At 41.0% G+C, this 17,937-nt stretch overlaps 3 protein-coding genes across 4 annotated transcripts; 2 read left to right on the forward strand and 1 right to left on the reverse strand.

Annotated features, from left to right (window-relative positions):
* The first annotated feature begins 1,148 nt into the window (after nucleotides 1–1,148).
* racgap1 (Rac GTPase activating protein 1) lies at nucleotides 1,149–8,269 on the forward strand. Its single transcript, XM_019273822.2, has 17 exons — nucleotides 1,149–1,389; nucleotides 2,007–2,112; nucleotides 2,222–2,424; nucleotides 2,522–2,664; nucleotides 3,106–3,175; nucleotides 3,275–3,328; nucleotides 3,418–3,501; nucleotides 3,642–3,759; nucleotides 4,235–4,377; nucleotides 4,593–4,757; nucleotides 4,850–4,945; nucleotides 5,475–5,673; nucleotides 5,833–5,938; nucleotides 6,215–6,347; nucleotides 7,424–7,556; nucleotides 7,651–7,753; nucleotides 8,022–8,269. Exons 2-17 carry the CDS (start codon nucleotides 2,028–2,030, stop codon nucleotides 8,095–8,097), a joined length of 1,911 nt encoding a protein of 636 aa, XP_019129367.1. The 5' UTR covers nucleotides 1,149–1,389; nucleotides 2,007–2,027; the 3' UTR covers nucleotides 8,098–8,269.
* A 1,464-nt stretch (nucleotides 8,270–9,733) lies between these two features.
* On the reverse strand, nucleotides 9,734–12,641 carry si:ch211-210c8.6 (uncharacterized). The gene is made up of 5 exons (XM_010732023.3): nucleotides 12,446–12,641; nucleotides 11,139–11,244; nucleotides 10,802–10,908; nucleotides 10,409–10,581; nucleotides 9,734–10,322 (listed from the first exon to the last, which is right to left on the reverse strand). The coding sequence occupies exons 1-5, from the start codon at nucleotides 12,549–12,551 to the stop codon at nucleotides 10,050–10,052; spliced, it is 765 nt and encodes a 254-aa protein (XP_010730325.2). The 5' UTR covers nucleotides 12,552–12,641; the 3' UTR covers nucleotides 9,734–10,049.
* Nucleotides 11,271–17,331, forward strand: bin2a (bridging integrator 2a). Of its 2 annotated transcripts, none has more exons than XM_019273805.2 (13): nucleotides 11,271–11,479; nucleotides 13,717–13,824; nucleotides 13,938–14,018; nucleotides 14,241–14,295; nucleotides 14,393–14,487; nucleotides 14,642–14,737; nucleotides 14,848–14,955; nucleotides 15,040–15,125; nucleotides 15,207–15,282; nucleotides 15,370–15,452; nucleotides 15,803–16,400; nucleotides 16,497–16,573; nucleotides 16,676–17,331. In XM_019273805.2, the coding sequence occupies exons 2-12, from the start codon at nucleotides 13,741–13,743 to the stop codon at nucleotides 16,548–16,550; spliced, it is 1,416 nt and encodes a 471-aa protein (XP_019129350.1). In that variant the 5' UTR covers nucleotides 11,271–11,479; nucleotides 13,717–13,740; the 3' UTR covers nucleotides 16,551–16,573; nucleotides 16,676–17,331. The 2 variants fall into 2 exon arrangements, with proteins under 2 accessions (XP_019129350.1, XP_010730326.2); XM_010732024.3 differs by having other exon boundaries at nucleotides 16,679–17,331.
* The last annotated feature ends 606 nt before the right edge of the window (nucleotides 17,332–17,937 follow it).

Here is a 17,937-nt window from a genome sequence, read left to right on the forward strand (position 1 = left end):
ACTCAATTACTTTTTCTTACTATCGTTACTAATATATAGATATATATATATATGTGCATTATACAAAGCCATTCAACATGCATATTTGTATACTTCAAAGATGTGCATAGTGTATATAAACTTCTATTTTTTTTAAGATTTCAGGTAGATTTTTTAATTATTATTTTATTTTTATCCTTTTTTCCACCTTGTGTTTATGTGAGCTGCTGTAACAGAGTCTGTCTTATCTTATCTTATCTTATCTTATCTTATATTATATCATATTATATTATATTATATTATATTTATATTATATTATATATAACACTACCATCATACCATCAGTACTATTACCATCATCTTGCCACTGCACCTTATCTACCTATCTTGTCCCATATCTATTATGTTATGTTATGTTATGTTATGTTATGTTATGTTATGTTATGTTATGTTATGTTATGTTATGTTATATTGTGTTATGTCATGTTATGTTATGTTATGTTACGTTATATTATGTTATATTGTGTTATGTTATGTTATGTCATGTCATGTCATATTATGTTATATTATGTTATTGGGGTCCATGCAGCGAAGCTGCGGGAACCCATTGTGTTTTGTTATATTGTGTTATGTTATGTTATATTATATTATATTATATTATATTATATTATATTATATTATATTATATAACCTTTAACATAGTGGGTCAGCGTCACTGTCTTGTTTAAAATCAGTCAGTCAGCTGTTTAAATGTGGGTTGTACTTCACAAATAAAGCTGTACTGTGTTATGTAAAGTTTTTTTTTTTTTTTTGCTGGGCATCTTACATCAGTCGTGGCAAACTGAATGTGTCGGTTAAACTTGATGTAACAGCCCTCACAGCTTCTGTGGTCGTTATTTTTCCACTCACACGCTGTCCAACAAAAATAAACAGGTTTTTTTTTTTCGTTTTATTTTGAAAGTTAGTTTTGACCGGAAATCTAACGTTTTTCTTCCCCTCTTTTTCATTCTTTCTTTGTAACTGTGTTTTTTTTAATTAATATAAATATACATGTATTTGTCGTTTTGTTGTACTCTAATAATTTAATCTGTTTTCTACCTGTTTTTTGTGTTGACGCGACGGAGCGACCGTTACCGGGTGGTTTTATTCTGAAAACCCCGTGCCCGGAAGTCACGCTCTCACCTAGGCAGTGTTCGTCACTCATTGGCTAGCGGCGAAATTTGAAAATGCAAACGCGGTCACTGCAGCTGCGGAGAGGAAGGATGCGGACAAAGGTACAACGAGCTTCTGTCTGAGGAAAAGAAAGAAAAGAAAACTTTAAAAAAAGAAAGAAAGAAAAAGAAAGAAAGAAGCAGCGCGATAGATAAAACACCGACACGGTTGTGCTGTCCAACGTTTCTCCGGTAAACGGTAAGTAACCGTTGCGGTAAAACGTTTCCTAACCGCCGTGTTATTTTTGAGTCGGTTAACGCTGAAGTTGGAGATGTAAGTCGCTTTCTGGAACATAAATAAAGTTTGTAGCCGGTAAACTGAACGTTAAAAGGAACAATAACGTTAAATTGTGAAGGTAAAACAGGTATAACTCATAATTTGATTAATTGTTTTCGTTGAGTTTGATGATACAGGAGTAGGGTGGCTTTTAAAGTTTAAATTAAATGTATTTTAATGTACATATTATTCCATCACCTGCACCATTGCACTATTATTATCCAGTCTACAATGTTTATAGATATCTATATTTACACACACATGTAGGTTTATAGTTATTTTTTTATGTTTATGCCCCTACCTGTCATGCTCCTTGTTAAACTGTGTCTATACCTGTATGTACAATTGAACCGTACACTCACCATAACTAAAATATTTGTCTTATTACCCATGACCACAACCATTCCTTATTTATTGTCTGACAGTTTTTATTTATTCGTGACAGAGAAATGAGACCTTTGTGACAAAAACCACAGCCTGTGATATAAATATAAATATAAATATAAATATAATAATAATGTGATTCCGATCTTTTTAAGGGTCTACTTCCATAGGACAACATGGACTCGGCTGTGCTAAACCTCCAGAGCTTATACGATCAGCTCAGGACGCAGGTTGAGCTTCTCAACGAGAACATTGAACCCAGTGAGTAGTTTATGGTTCTTTAAGGTTTTATCTCTACTTACCGTAGATGCCATAGGTTCCTATATATAGACTGCTACTTTACTTACTGTGTGCTCGTTCTGTTTCCCAGACTTCATCCAGATGGCACAAAACTTTGATGACTGCCGTCGCAAATGGCTGAGGACGGAGCGAGAGCTGGGGTCTTGCAAAGAGGTGCTCACCAAAGCACAAACGGAGAGGGGAGCCTTGGAGGTCAAACTAAAACACGCCCGCAACCAAGTAGACGTGGAGATCCGGCGGAGGCAAAAGGCAGAGGCTGATTGTGAGAAGCTGGTATGTTGGATCAAATGCAAACCCCCTTTGTTTTTTTATGTTGAAGTCTGCTCTGTTATTTCTCATTTGTGGTCTGCTTGCTTTTTCTATAATACAGGACCGTCAGATTCAGTTGATCCGGGACCTCCTGACCAGCGAGGGATCCAGTAACAGCATTCAGCTGAGTGCAGAGCAGCGATCAGCTCTGGCCTTCCTCAGCACAAACTGCCAGCCGGCAGCCAACCTGAATACCAGCCGGAGGTAATAAACTCACACATGCAGCGATGTATTTATTATAGACAGGGTTTAGATTTCATTCATAGTCCAAGCCTCACTTTCCATGCATGAGTTTCTATTTTTGAACCTGGCCTTATCAGTGCTGTGTCTGCTACAATAGCTGTTGTTGCAGCCATATGGTACAATGGAGAGTGTGGCGCGTTCTTGTTGTTTTCACCTTGTGGGTGTTCTCGTTTAAATGTGTGAATATCTGACGCAGCACGCAAGTGTATTCACAAGTTAACTTTAAACTGTGGAACTGATTTCACGTTGCATTCTCATCTCCCATCTATTTAATGCATGAATGCACCGCTGACACTCTGAACTTTCAAAGGATGAAATGACAAAACAAAACAATTTGCACAAATGTCTTTTTGGAAGAAAATTTAAATAAACTTTAAATGTATTTTCTGTTGCTCCCGACAGACTGAAGACGATAGATGAGTCCGCCTCCATCTTGTCAGACATCAGCTACGACAAAACTGATGACTCACTTGTAAGCACTTCCTCTTTTTTTAGTATCACTTAAGTTAAATTAATATTACGTAAAGTCATTTTGAAACCTGATTCTTCTGATGTGCTTGATTTGTGACAGGATTGGGACTCCTCCACTGTGAGAACAGTGCGACTCAAGAAACGAGAAAAAAGGGTATGTGGACAACATGTGCACCTTTTCTCTTTAAAAAAAAAAAAGTTGATTTTGGACTTTAGATCTAATGTCTGCTCTGTTGACTTCAGCGCTCGTCGTCGAGAAATCATGTAGACGGTCCTCCACTTGTCTCCAAACGGTCTCGATCATCAGGCAGAGCTTTGGGCGACATGGTAGGCCCTTTAGTTCCAGTCTGGGAATGTTTTCCGCCTTTTCATAACTTAAAATATGTGTCTTATTACCCATGACCACAAACCATGCTTATTTACTGTCTGACTGACATAACTTAACAGTTTTTATTTATTCGTGGCAGGGAAATGAGACCCTTGTGACAAAAACCACAGTCACCGTCCCTGCGAATGGAGGGCCTGTTGAGGCAGTTTCAACCATTGAGACTGTTCCTTACTGGACTCGCAGCAGGAGAAAGACTGGTAAGATTTTCTTTTTTGCTATGATGCATGATGTAACCTTGAGCTGTAACTTTATTCTTCAAACACGAGTTTTAAAAATTGATTTAGAGCCAAGCGGTTAGTTTCTTTCAGCCTGTTAGGAACAATCATTTTGGGCTTTGTGCTGTCAGAATCGCAGCACTCTAATCCTGAAATTATCTTGTTAATCTCGGGTGAAATCCATTAAAGTGGAAACGCGACATGATGATTTACAAGCCATTTTAGGACTAGAAGGCTTATGTCAGATTATCATCCACCAAATCAATCTACCAAACCTAAATTATTAAAATCCACCATTTCATTAAAGCAGACTGCCTATCATGTACAAAAATGTACTTTTTTTAATTTGATTGTCTTGAATCTGAATAGGCAGCAGCAGCGAGGTGACACTATACTTTCTCATAACTGCAGAATGGTCCTGGTTACTAACACGTTGGTATTTCTGTCTCCTGCTCAGCTGCCATGGAGTGGGACTCTGAATCTGTCAGGTCTGAGGAAGTCTTCAAGCAGCCTGCCAACCCTGACGGAGAGATAAAAATGCAGCCCAGCACACCGCAGAACCACGGGGGTGTGCGTCTTCACGAGTTTGTCTCCAAAACTGTAAGGAGACCATTCAGGAGACTTAACCTGACTCGAAGTCACAGATTTTAGGGCAAAATGTTCTCCGTAATGAATCACAATCTGGACTTTTATTTGATGTCTGCACAGACACCGGTATTAAACTAAATTTCTTGGTTTAGCTTATCACATGCACGTAGCTGTTGACTTAGTCTTTACCGGCCTTTTAAATCCTCAAGTCGAATGTCTTTTTATAGGTCATTAAGCCTGAGTCGTGCGTACCCTGCGGGAAGAGGATCAAGTTTGGGAAGATTTCACTGAAGTGCCGTGACTGCAGGGTGGTCTCACACCCCGAGTGCCGTGAGCGTTGCCCTCTGCCGTGCATCCCCAACCTGGGTGGCACACCGGTCCGAATCGGGGAGGTGTGTGTGTGAGCACTTTTTCATAACACATTTTATATATTTCTGCTTGGCGCAGTGCTAACAGTTCACCCCCATTCCTCATGTGTTTCCAGGGTGTGCTTGCAGACTACGTCTCTGGCACGTCGCCCATGATTCCTCCTCTCGTAGTTCACTGTATCAGTGAAATCGAGCAAAGGGGCCTGAATGAGGTGAGCGTCGTTTTCCTCTCTTAATAGTATGCAGTAGTGTGAAACAGTAAAGCTGTACACCCCACTAGTTATATCTAATTTCTTTTCCTCAAGAGCTGTGACTAAGATTTTTACAATCTGTTCCTGGGGGATTCAGTTTCGTAATTGGACTGTGGCAGGGCTCAAAATCTATTATTTCTGTGAGACTGTGCTGCTGTCTCTTCCTTCTGTTGTTGTTTTTGTGTTTTGCTTCTGTCTCACTTTCTTCACAGCTCGAAGGCTGACAGCGTTATGTCAGCAGAGAGAGTGTTTGTTTTCTTTGAGATTGTGGAAAGGATTTCTTTTACAGAAAACAAACAAAAGAGAAATGCTTATTCACTTAACTGTCAAGAATTATACAAGAAGATTAATACCACTCTTGTTGCGTTGCGATAAGGAGACAATTGGCTTAGCTTGGAATAAAGACTGGAAGCAGAAGGAACTGACTAGGCCAGCTTATTGAAGGAAATTGAACTGTAAATGGTGAACGGTTGTGTTTCTTCCCACTCAGGCTGGACTGTATCGTCTGTCTGGTGCCGATCGCACCGTGAAGGAGCTGAAGGAGAAGTTCCTCCGAGGCAAAGCTGTTCCCGTACTCAGCAAGGTGGACGACATCCACGCCGTCACTGGCCTCCTCAAGGACTTCCTGAGGAACCTCAAGGAGCCTCTTCTCACCTTCCGCCTCAACCGTACTTTCATGGATGCAGCCGGTAAGTGTGTCCGGTGTTTAAAACTGACTTTCTACCTTGTTTTAGTAGTTTTGTTTTGAGCTGTGATGGAGAGCTCAGTTGGATTCATTTGTCAGTCTGCTCGCCTTTCTTTAGTACTTATTTGTCACAGCCACTTCTTGTTCTTTTTTTCACTCTCAGAGGTTTCAGACGACGACAACAGCATCGCTCTGATGTACCAAACCATCAGCGACCTGCCACAGCCCAACAGAGACACTCTGGCTTTCTTAGTCCTTCACCTTAAGAGGTTAGCAGCTGCTCTCCTCTAAATCTGTATTACTAATATGTCTTTGTGAGCTATCCCAATGCAGCTTATTAAGAAGCATTCGCTCTGCTCTGAAGTCTCACATATACCTGCTACATATTCAGTGCTGGGATTTGCTGACATTCACTCGTCTCCTCACCTCAAGTATATCTCATTTATAGGAAGAACTTCAGTTTATTTAACCTTAAATACACTTTTGAATGGTGAACACTTCGCATACTTCAAAGAAACATGATTGAATCTCTTGAAATCTTTCAGGGTCGCTGACAGTTTGGACACTCGGATGGACATCAGTAATTTGGCTCGAGTGTTTGGTCCGACTATCGTGGGTCACGCAGTCGCCAACCCCGATCCCATGACCATCCTACAGGATACCAAACGACAACCCAAGGTAGATCTGAACGATTCGTCATGTCTGTTGTGTATCGTGTCACGTGGAAAAACTTCACCCACACTCGTGGGTGCACAAAAAACTACAAGTCCCAGAATTGTGGGGGCAGCAAACACTTGTCTTTGTCAGGAATACAACAGAAGAGCAACATGCTTGTGGTGTTTTTACTTAAGTAGTCTGTAAAATAACTGGCCTTTTTTACATGGTGCCATAAACAACTTCTGTCTATTGTCACGCTGAGCGCCATAAAAGAGTCCGCCGCCTTGCTGAGAAGTTGTCAGCGCTGCCAGCATGTCTTCATCTAACAGCTCAGTGTGACTCTTTGTTCCAATACATTGAGCAAGATCTCCAAATTTTATCCACTGTCAGAAAAGCCCCAAAACTACCCGGTCGTATTTTTCAACAATCACCATTAACCTTTGTGACAAGTACATTAAAGTTTCCCGCGACCGCTTTGCAATAAAAGCCACCTCGTGTCTTGTCAGTTGGACGCTTTTAATGTGAACTAATTAATGTAAACATTAAAGGAGATGTTAATGAGATCAAATTTAAAAAGCGTAACACTCGCGGAGTTCACGCATGCTTCGTTTCCTGTGTGTGGGTGTGTGGGTGGTTTGAATCCGGTCATAGCGGACTCCTCCACTAATAATTGAGGCTACTATATATAGAGGTTATTACAGAATTTAAATATATGGAATGGCTACTGCTAAGACGCAAGCACTATTAATAAATGTGGTATGATTTCATAATATCTTAAAGATTATAACTTTTCAAATGTATTATCACGAGACAAGATTTGATGAGAACTCAATATTTTTGATATAATCATCATCAAACAGCCTAATGTAACAGGCTGACATGCCAAAACATAGAGACAAAGAAGAAGCTCTATACTACGTGACACCATATTTCATAAAAGTCATCCCAATGCCACAGACTTTTTTTAGTATTTCCCCTCCGTCTTGCCCAAGGCATCTGCATAACAAGCTGAACATTGTTGGAAGAGGATGAGGCAACGCGCTGTAATAACCCCGATCTTTTACACTTTTAACAATCCTTTCTTTTTTTGTTGTCAGGTTGTCGAGCGTCTGTTGGCTCTTCCAGCCGATTACTGGGGTCAGTTTGTGATGGCGGAGAGCGAGCAGCCGAACTTGGACCACCTGATCATCGAGAACGCGAACTGCTACGCCACCCCCGAGAGGAACATGGGTAAACTTTGTGTGCCTTTTCCACCCTCCGCTGTGTTTTTGTACGAGTCCAGGTTTGTTTGCCGGTTGACGTTTCATTTTATTTTTGTTTGCAGGAGTCAGCATGCTGGGACCTCTGACCACTCCAGAGCACCAGCTCAATAAAACCCCGTCCTCCAGCTCCTTGTCTCAGCGCATGAAGTCCTCTCTGACGCCCAGGTAAACACAAAACCACAGGCCTGCCCCTGCACTGCTTTAACATTGTTTTTTTACAAGCAACAAGCTAATGATTAATTACCTCCGAATGACCGCTGTGTACTGCTGATTCATACAAAGCTATAAAGTTTAGATTTAGACAGCGACTCCTTTTTAAATGTCTTTCATGGGAGTTAATCTACTGTACGATATCTCATTATCCTTCATGCACTCTGTATTGACTTTGACTCCTAATTCCATTAAATGTCATTATGTGCACTCTTCGTTACAGATTTGGGGGCAAGAGCAAATCGGCAGTTGGATTTTCACGCCAGGGAAAATTCTTCGCATCTCCGCTCCTCAAATAAACCAAAGCAGCTACACTTCTCTCCTTAACACGGCAATACATTTTGGCATTTACGCATAACACACAACGCGGTACTGCTTTTGATAATAGCTCCTCCATCTTAGTCTTCTTACTTATAATCATTTAATATTCCACAATGATAAGAGTTGTATTTTGATTTTATGTGTTTGTTTTTTTTAACCAAATGTAGGTTTTCCTATCTATGCACACTTGTGTGTCTTCTGAGCTTTTGCTAAATGTTTAACAAGGCATTCTCATTTCACCTCGTAACACACGGGAATGTACCGCATATTACTCTTTTTTGAAAAATGTGCTCATGGGTGAAAATAACGTACTGTAACATATGCACAGTTTTATTGTGGCTCGCTTGCTCATTTTAATCTTTTGACAGTCTTTTCAACTCATGTGTCACTCAGAAGTTGAAGAACTGACTCTTAGGCATTTCATTGTAGGTTGTAAATGAATGTGTGACTGCGTTTATCTTTTTTAGTTTTGATGTTTGTATTTCAGTTTTAAATTTTGTCTTCGTCCCCCGAGGGAATTGTGCTGTAAATGTTTAAATTCTCTGATGTCTTCCTGCTCGGAAACCTCGAGGCAAACCTTTTCTCATCCTCTCGGTCATCACGACCGAGTGTGATGTTTTTGTTGATTGGCATTTATCCTGTTTTTAAAATCTTCACTGCCTCTGTGTTTTCCCCGTTTGTCCTGCACGGCAAGTGATCATCGGGATCATTGTTCGCTGGTTTTACGTGACAGGCTGTAATCTGTGTCGGATCATTTTACTCCAGTGTTTATTACTCTGTGTAATTTTTGTACCGTGGGAGGGTTACTTGTGAGCAGTCCCATGCTAAAGGCAATTACTTAATACAATTGGCCAGTTCAGTAAGCGTGGCATTATTTGATTGAAATTTCTAAGCATAAATTTTGTACACAAACACATGCTCTAAATTCAAGTAACTTATAAAATACATTTCTGACCTTTGCAAAAAAAGTCTCCTGTGTTTTCTGCTAAATGTTTACAAGCTGAATCTTCAGTTGGAGGTTTTGTGATCAGGGTCCTTAAATGTCCTGTTGTCGCAGGCTGCAATCATTTATATAGCCTCACTTGGAAGAGGTTCAACCTCTTAACCAAAAGGTTTCGGTTCTGACTGACGCTGGTTAGTTCTCACCCGTGGAGTAATTCAGATCACGTGTGGGCTATCAATATGAATCGCCAAGGGAAGGGTTGATAAGATGGTGCTCTAAGGGGTTGGGTTATGCTTAAAGACCTGGTTTGTATGACGTGTTGCTAACCATGGTGGAAAGCAAAATTAGTGATAATACCTGAGTGGAGCCTGGACGTTCTAGGTGATTTGTATAAACATTTAGACCCTGTGCAGTTATGAACAAGGAAAATAGCTATAGACACTAAAACCTGTTCATTTCTGGGGTCTTACGTAGATCGTTTTGGATCCAGCCTCAAGTGGATGTTTTTTGGCACTTCGGCACTGGCTTCACTTCACAGCCACAGAGTTTGCTGCTTGGTTCAAACCCTGCCTTCTTTCTCACCTCCACACAGTTGGCCACATCACTGAGTCCGTTTCAGAAAGTTACAAAAATTGTCACAAACTGGTTCGGATGTCGGATGAAGCATACTGACAGCTTTAGTGGCGTTTCCTCTTGAGCGACAGCCTCCTTTCATTCAGTTTGACACGTTCATGATTGAAAAAAGCTTAACGCACATCTTAAACTGCAGAGTCTAGTCTTGATAGTCTAGACTACATGTCCCGTATTTGGCTCTCAATCATGTCACACCACAAAGATATCTTACACAGGAGGCTGTTATCTAAAAGGCAAGGAATGATAAACTGGAATTTATTTTACATACGTACAAAGTGACATAAAAGAGTCAAAGTGTTGTGCTTGTGACTTGAATGTGTTTTTGTGCAGAGGCGACATAACAAATATGTAACATCAAAATTTAGGCCAGAGTAGAGGAGTGTTTCTAATGTAGTCCTGGAAGGCCGGGTCAGATCCCCACTTCTTCATGGCCTGCTTCTCCAGGATGGGGATGCCGCTGACGTAGCGCAGCAAGAACCAGACGAAAAGAGGCGACGCCACACTCAGGTACTGCTGACCCTGCATCACTGATGAGGCGGAGAGCCAGAGACCGGACCACTGCAGGATCTCTCCAAAATAGTTTGGGTGTCTGCTGTAGGCCCACAGTCCGCTCTGGATGAACTTCCCCTGGAGGCACAAAAAGGAAATCGGGACAGTGAGATGAGGCATTAACGCGGTTAAGGGTTGCACAATATGGAGGTCTGTTGACTTGCAGCGTTATCTGGGTCACTCTTGAAAAGCCATTTCTGCTGGTCAGCAACAGCCTCAGCGGCAAATCCAAGGCCCCATACGGTCCAGCCAATGTAGTCTCTCGTTCCCAGAGGCACATCTTGCTTCTCAGTGTTCAGCATGAGGGTGGGCAGGAGGGTCATAAATACCCACATGGCTGGGAGAAACAGGGAAAAAAAATTAATCATCTCCAACCAGGCTTGGCTTACTACCTCCATGTAGTAAATGTATCTGACTTAATGTAACCAACAGCTCCTATCTAGAATAAATGCATACATAATGAGCTAGAAACTACACAGATTTATTCAAGGTATGCCTCCCTTTACTTATGTGGTGACACAGCAAGAGGAAGATATTTACACATCGCTTCCAAGTACCTTGGATAGTCCAATATACAAAGAAAGTCCCTGGGCTGTCTCTGACATTGTTAAACCTGCGATCATGACCGTCCTTCAAGATCCGCATGAAGAGGAATGTTCCCAGCCTGCAGGAAGAACATGGTTAACATCCACTCACATTAACCCGGGCATTATTCATTAACCTGAGGTAAAGGTTTCACACTCATTAGTTCCTCTTCTGACCTCGCCAAGGACCCTTCCATATAACTTCTCTGCAGATTTTAATGCATGCAGGATATAATTGTATATATTCATACCTCTGTGGGAGTTTAATTCAGAGCGTTTAACAAAAAGGGGTCAACGCTATCTTACTTACCTGACCCCCCACGCTGTCACCAACCCAGTCTGCACCTTCTGACGGACGTGATTAGCTCCTCCCAGGATCCGACTCAGGTGGGCAAGTAATATAAATGTGCCAGATCCTGGTGAGAAAAAACAGAGACACACCAGCTGTAGACTCAGGGTGGTGGTGTTGGGGGCGGTTGGGATTTGGGCATGGCAGAGGACTGACTTTTTCCAGACTAAGGCGTGTTCAATAAATCTTTTACCCAGGATACTGCAGACAATTGGCTCCAAAGTTCAAGGGTAAAATATCCAGGAGCGAGGTGCGCACAGACGAGGAGCAGAAGAGGACGAGTAAAAAGGAGAAGTGTCAAGGTGATTCATTTATGAATTATTATCAAGAAATCAGACATTTGGTGTCGACAGGTAAGCTGCACTGTTCTATGTACGACAAATGATTCGACGATTTTATTTAAGCAGCTGAGAGGTTTAATTCGTTCTCTAACTTCGTAACTTTTTAACGCACAGAACTCAATCACCTGAATGAAACTCTAACTGGGTGAAAAACTAGTGCTGCAACTACAAAGTTACTTTCGTTATTAATTGTTTTACCGGTCTGCTAAATGAATGGTGAAAAAAAATGCTGATCGCAAGCCCAGAGCTACGCCTACACCTACCCGATGCAACAGATATTTAGTTTACTGTCATAAACGATAAAGAAACCAGGACATTTTTTATAATTAACAAGGTGGAACGAGGTAATTTTTTGTTGTTCTGACATTAAAAATGATCAAAATAGCTGCAGATAAATGTCCACTGCCTGATCGATTAAATGTTTCAGCTCTAGAAGAAACTACAAAGTTAAGAATTGACTTAGAAAATACAGAAATTCTCATTTGATGTTGTTGTAAATATTCATTTATGGTTTTTTATGAATGCAAAAGTGAGACTACATTGCACAAATTACTAGTGGGGACACCGGCGATGTCAATTCTCCATTGGGGCCCACAAAAAGCCCCAAAAAGGGGGCCCTAAGGTTGCTCTCTACGCCCCTGGAGACACAGGGACTTTTGGTTAAGCTGATTGGATCGATTATAAGATGAGGGAGGAGCTCTCTGGCTGTTTCACAACAAAGCTGTTTTAGATAACACAGGTTTTTATAATAATGACACTTCAACACATGAATGCAGCTCATATATAATATAATAATATAATAATCTTTCAAATATAAGAAGTCCACAGCCTCTCTGGTGGCTCTTATGTGATTAACTTTCCTGTTTGCGCCAGTTAAATGTGAATATAAAACCAGTCGACACGTGTCCTCAGATTGTTTCACGTTACCTGCCAAATCATAAAACTTCTCGGTCCTGAAGGCTGCAGCCAGAGCCCAGCCGGCCCACTGGATGCCCAGATCTGTGACGGCACATTTCATCAGATCGCTCCCCATGATCGCGTCCTGCAGGAAGCTGGTCGTTTGTCATGGGGCCACTCCTCCAGCAGCCAAAGAAATATATCAACACCACGGTTAAAGTTCACAGCTGCCATTCAACAGCTGGGAGTGGTTTAAGCGCAGGGGACTCTGGGTATTGTAGTAAACAGTCTATGGATCACTGGGGCAGAGGTGGAATGTGTTGGATAAGATAAGAAACACATGAAATGAAGTTTATCATTAACATTGCTGTTAATTGTGCAGCAGCAAGGTCTGCAAGTATAGTATCAGTGATATGATGCCGGCTAATATAAAAGTGCACTACACTAGAGTAGTATAAAATGATTATACCTGTCTGGATTAATATGTAAGTACAATGTGTAACTCAGCAGTATAACATATTAACATCATATAGTGTTATATACAATGGAAATAATAATTATAAGGTGGATTTTAGTAATATTGTACAACATAATATACAGTATATATAAAAAAAAAATAAAATTAATGGATGACTTTAATACATCTACATATCTAATGTAATATAACAAATATCATAACCTCCACTGCATTTCAGATGGAAATATTATATTATTATTATTATATATTATTATAAACATTATTATATCTATTATTAGTTACTATATAGATATTAGGTAGATATATACATAAATAAATAGATTTTACATAAAAAAAAACATATAAGCATCCTACAAAACATGATACAGTGTCATAGATTAAACTACCCAGCAGGACAAGACGTATATTTTATACATAATGATTAAAATGAGGCCATTCTGCTGCATAATAATTACTTTTACTTCTAGTACATGAATGGTAATGGTACCAAGCTTTAAAGCTTTGAATGCAGGACTTTTACTTGAAGTATTTTAATTGCATATATTGAGGATTTTTCTCGCTGCTTTGTTTTTTAACCGAGGTGAATATAGAGATATAGATAAATAAAGACAGAGATATGAGCTCCTATTTCTAGTTAGAGATGTTACTACACTACTCTCTGTAGTAAAAATACTGATATTAATAATATATAACAGAGGAAAAGGTGCAGGTGTGCTGTTGTAAAGCGCTTGTGTCACTGTGCAACATTAAAACAGAAGACTCTGAGGTCTTGAGGAGTCGTTGTAACGTGCTCTCTCTCTTCTCTGTCTCCCTTCATCATCAGGAACAAACGCAGTCAAGACAAAATATGGCTGAGAGCACGAGTCCAAAGAGCAGCTCTGGTGACTTTGCTAAAAAAGTCCAAAGACGGCTGAGCAGAGGCAAAGAAAAGGTGACAGTCTGCAAGATTTGTTTGTTTCCCAAATATCAAATAAGAGAGGAAGAACTTATTATTACTGCTCAGTCGCTGCTGTTTTTTTTTTATATATTTGCTTTTTCCTGCAGGTGCTGCAAAGGCTGGGGAAGACCATGGAGAGCAGAGATGAGGAATTTGAACAGTCTCTCAGACAGTTTAATGACCAGCAGGTAATCCACCGCCTGCTTAACGAGACAATAATAATAGTAATATTTTGGACAGTGAGCGTTTGAACAATTAAAAAAAAGGACTTTTAGTTGAAAACATATTTACTGTTTTACTACTAAGTCTACTGCTAGGATGATTTACTGACTTCTAATCAGTGACTCATCGTCATAAAAGTCATAAATTACAAGACTAACACTCATGCAAACCTGTTTTTCTATTTCTAGACTGATGGGAACCGAATGTACAAAGACCTGAGGAACTATATCAATGCAGTCAGAGGTGAGACTGCTTTGTGCTTTGCAGATGCTGCAAAACTGTAGATTTGTAGTCCTCTGCAGGTCTCATGTAGTCCAATCTGCTTTTTTTTTTTTTACAGACATGCGTGAAGCCTCGAGACGCCTCAACCAGTCTCTGTTTGATTCTTACGAAACTGACTGGGCCGGAGAGGAAGATTTAGGAGCCATTGTAGAGGTGAGTATGATCATCAGAGCAGCTACCACTGCACATATCTGTTGTACAAAAGCAGCGAGATACACTCACACACACATCGCCAGGGGACCAAAAAGCCCACTTCTTCTCTTTATACATAATTAATGCGATATTTTTTGATGCACCTTTTAATAAGGGGGAGGACCTCCTGTGGAATGACTATGAGGTGAAGCTATTAGACCAGGCCGTACGCACCATGGAGACCTACGTGAGCCAGTTCCCTGATGTCAGGGTAAGTCAAGACACGTAAAAGGCCTGAGAGCAAACCAGCAAAGACACACACAAGTGGTTTCTATATCCACACACGCGTGCAACATATATCTTGTCTCTTTCAATCTGCAGGAGAAAATAGGTAAAAGGGGAAGGAAGCTGATCGACTATGACTCTTCCCTTCACCACCTGGAGGCAGTGCAGACTGCTAAGAAGAGGGATGATATCAAGATAAACAAGGTGATTATTATTGACATATATGTCTGTGTGTTTTTTGTTTTTAAGTCTGCATTTGTTCATAAATGTTCTTTCAATAATCCGCAGGCAGAGGAAGAGAAGAACGCTGCCAAAATCGTCTACGAGGGCATCAACAATGAATTAAAAGAAGAGCTGCCTGCGCTCTACGACAGGTGAATATTTTCTGTCGTCATACGATGTGTGAGGGTGTAAACGCTCGATTACATTTAGATATTCCCTCCTCCTCCTTCTAGCCGCATCGGATGCTACGTCTCAGTCTTCTCCGCCGTGTCAAACCTACGAGACATCTTCTACAAGGAGATGGGCACGGTATGTTTGAGCATCGGTTATAAAACTGTATTTTTTTGTTATTTAAAAAAAAGCTGTTTTTGTAACTCGTCCTCTTTTCTCTCTTAGCTCAACCTCGATCTGCAGAATGTGATAAAGGAGCTGCAGGCTCAGCATCCGGAGAAAGTGTTTGCTGTGAAGGGACTGCAGCGGTGAGTTTTTCTTTTCTTTTATCATTTGTTGGAGTTCTGCTCAGTTTTTGCAGATCATAAAACACTTTAAAACATCATTTTCTCAGCCTGACCTCAAGGTGTTGATGTTAATAATAATACAGCTCCAAATTTGCAGCTCTGATGCCAATAAAAGGGAAGAAACTTTAATGCCAATATTCCACATCTACATGGCCACATCAGGGTCCAAAGCTCCAATATTTACTGTATTATTTGTCCTATTTCCTCACTGACAATGCCTCAGATGCTGTCCTGCTCTCCAGTGAACTTATCTTAGGTTATGTCTCCTTATATTCAAACCATTCCCTTCCTTTATGTCTGATGTTCCACAGGTATGGATCCCTGAAGAGACGATCCCTGATGTCCCCTCGGGCCTGGAAAGCCAGCTTTTCTGAGTTCCACAGGAACTACAGTCCTAAACCAGGCCAGAGGTCTAGCCTCAAGTCTCCGGAAAAACCCCGCCACAGCACTCTGTCCAGAGAGAGCAGCTTCCTTCGGGGCTCCTCGGAATCATCAATTCCCGAGAGCCCCACATCTGAGTCCGGCGACCCGGACACAGGAACCAGCCACGGCGAGAACCACGGTTCGCCTGCAGCAGGAGAGGACACGGCAGCGGGGACGGCCGGAAACGAGCTGGGAGAAGACATCAGTCAGGTGGAAGAGGAGAAGAAGGGCTTGAAGGAAGAGGAGTCCGAGCCTAAGCCTGCCGCAGAGTCTGACAACAAGGGAGACGGTGAGAAAGCTCCACCAAGTGAGAGCAGCTCTGAACTGAACAACTCGTGTGATTCAGAGAGCATAGACGAGCAGCTGTCTGCGGCGGACAACGGCCCTCTGCACATTGAGGAAGGAGAAGACAACCCGGCAGACTTCAGCGCCGGGCTGGAGAATGGCAAAGTCTCTGAGGTTAAGGAGCTGAGCATTCCTCACAAGGTTTGTCATTTGTTTATCACACAGCTGAGGAATGCTGACGCAGATCTCCTCTGTGTATGTTTTCTGTCATGATGATGTTCTTTGTGCCCTATCCAGGATGCTCCTGCAGAAATTCAGGCATCTACGGACTCAAAAAACACAGTGGTGTAAAGCACTCAGACTTTACAAACGAGGTTTGTACGTATACATTTAAACACACATATTATCAGCCGTCTTGTTCCTCTCTGTCTGACTGAGCTTTTCATTCATCTGTGTCCGGCCTGTCTTGATTTCAGCAGAGAAACACAGAAGAGACTGAAGTCAACAGCTGCGCGAAGGGGAAAAAAATGTGGAGACAGCCGCACTGAAGTGTCCAACTGTGGTGTCATGAGTGATGGACTGTGCCTTGACTCGTCGGTGTTAGTTTTCTTATTTATCTTTTATTGAAATACAGCCTGTGCGACGCTTCATCTGTAATATTTTTTGTCACAGACATTAATTACAAACTTGCAGGGAGTCATTTTTTTATTTTGCACCAGAGTAGTTATCTTCTGTGCTGTGCTCTCTGGGCTAAACTCCAACTTCATGTTGCCACTGAACAAAAATGTAGTTTATTTTAGGAAGCAGTCTTGTCGTCAGGGATTCATTTTATTTGAACTTTATCTTCCATTTGCTTTGAATTAAATGTAAAGTATGATTAATCCTTTTCACTCACACACTTGGAATTTGTTATCTAGGTGTGTCCTAAAGATAAGAAGACAAATCATCGTGTAATTCTGAATTTCTTTTTTTTATCACGCGTTGTTTGACTCTAATTCTTTGATGAATACGCACGCCCTCGAGGGTATAAGCTAATGGACGGATGTATGTGTTCAATAAACATCATTTAATCTGAAGTTTGTCTTCATGGTGTCACTGCCAAAGGAACGATAGGGACAAAAAAACAACGAGCTCTCACTCTCAGACTTCTCAGCTCACTTCATGATGAACCCAACACTGTAAAGTCTCCAGCTTAAATGTCAACAGTTGTCTGGTTATGAGACTCGCGTGTGTCTCATTCAGGATAAGATTTGACATTAAACCTGAGCTTCTGGAAAACTGTTAACCTCACTGTCTCTCACTTCTTGAATGGTAAGAACAAGGGTTTTTGTAAAGGCAGTCAGAGTTAAGACTTCAGATTTTCTGATAGGTCTTCCCAGACATTCTGACACCATTCGGGGTAAATTTGCAGGTTTAAACCGACTTGAAAGTTTGAAACCTTTTCAACCATTTCAAGTTGTCTGAATCTCTGTTCCTCTCTGGTATGAACTCTGCAGCTGTCGCGCTGTCTGCTTGAGAGACGACATACTTGGTTGGACAACAGCAGAAAGGCAGGCTGCCCTGTGTTATCATGGCCAGTAATAATAATATATGCATCAATATATATTCATGTATCTTACTTACTTTTTTAAATTCGTGGCTAGTCAACAATTTCTATATTAGCACAACCAAGAATTCTTCTGCAGACTTCCTCCAGAATAATGAAAGCATTGGCTTATTTGTTGAATCAAAGTTGACC

The sequence above is a fragment of the Larimichthys crocea genome, chromosome XV (genome assembly GCF_000972845.2).
Source record: "Larimichthys crocea isolate SSNF chromosome XV, L_crocea_2.0, whole genome shotgun sequence".
Taxonomy (NCBI): Eukaryota; Metazoa; Chordata; class Actinopteri; family Sciaenidae; genus Larimichthys; species Larimichthys crocea.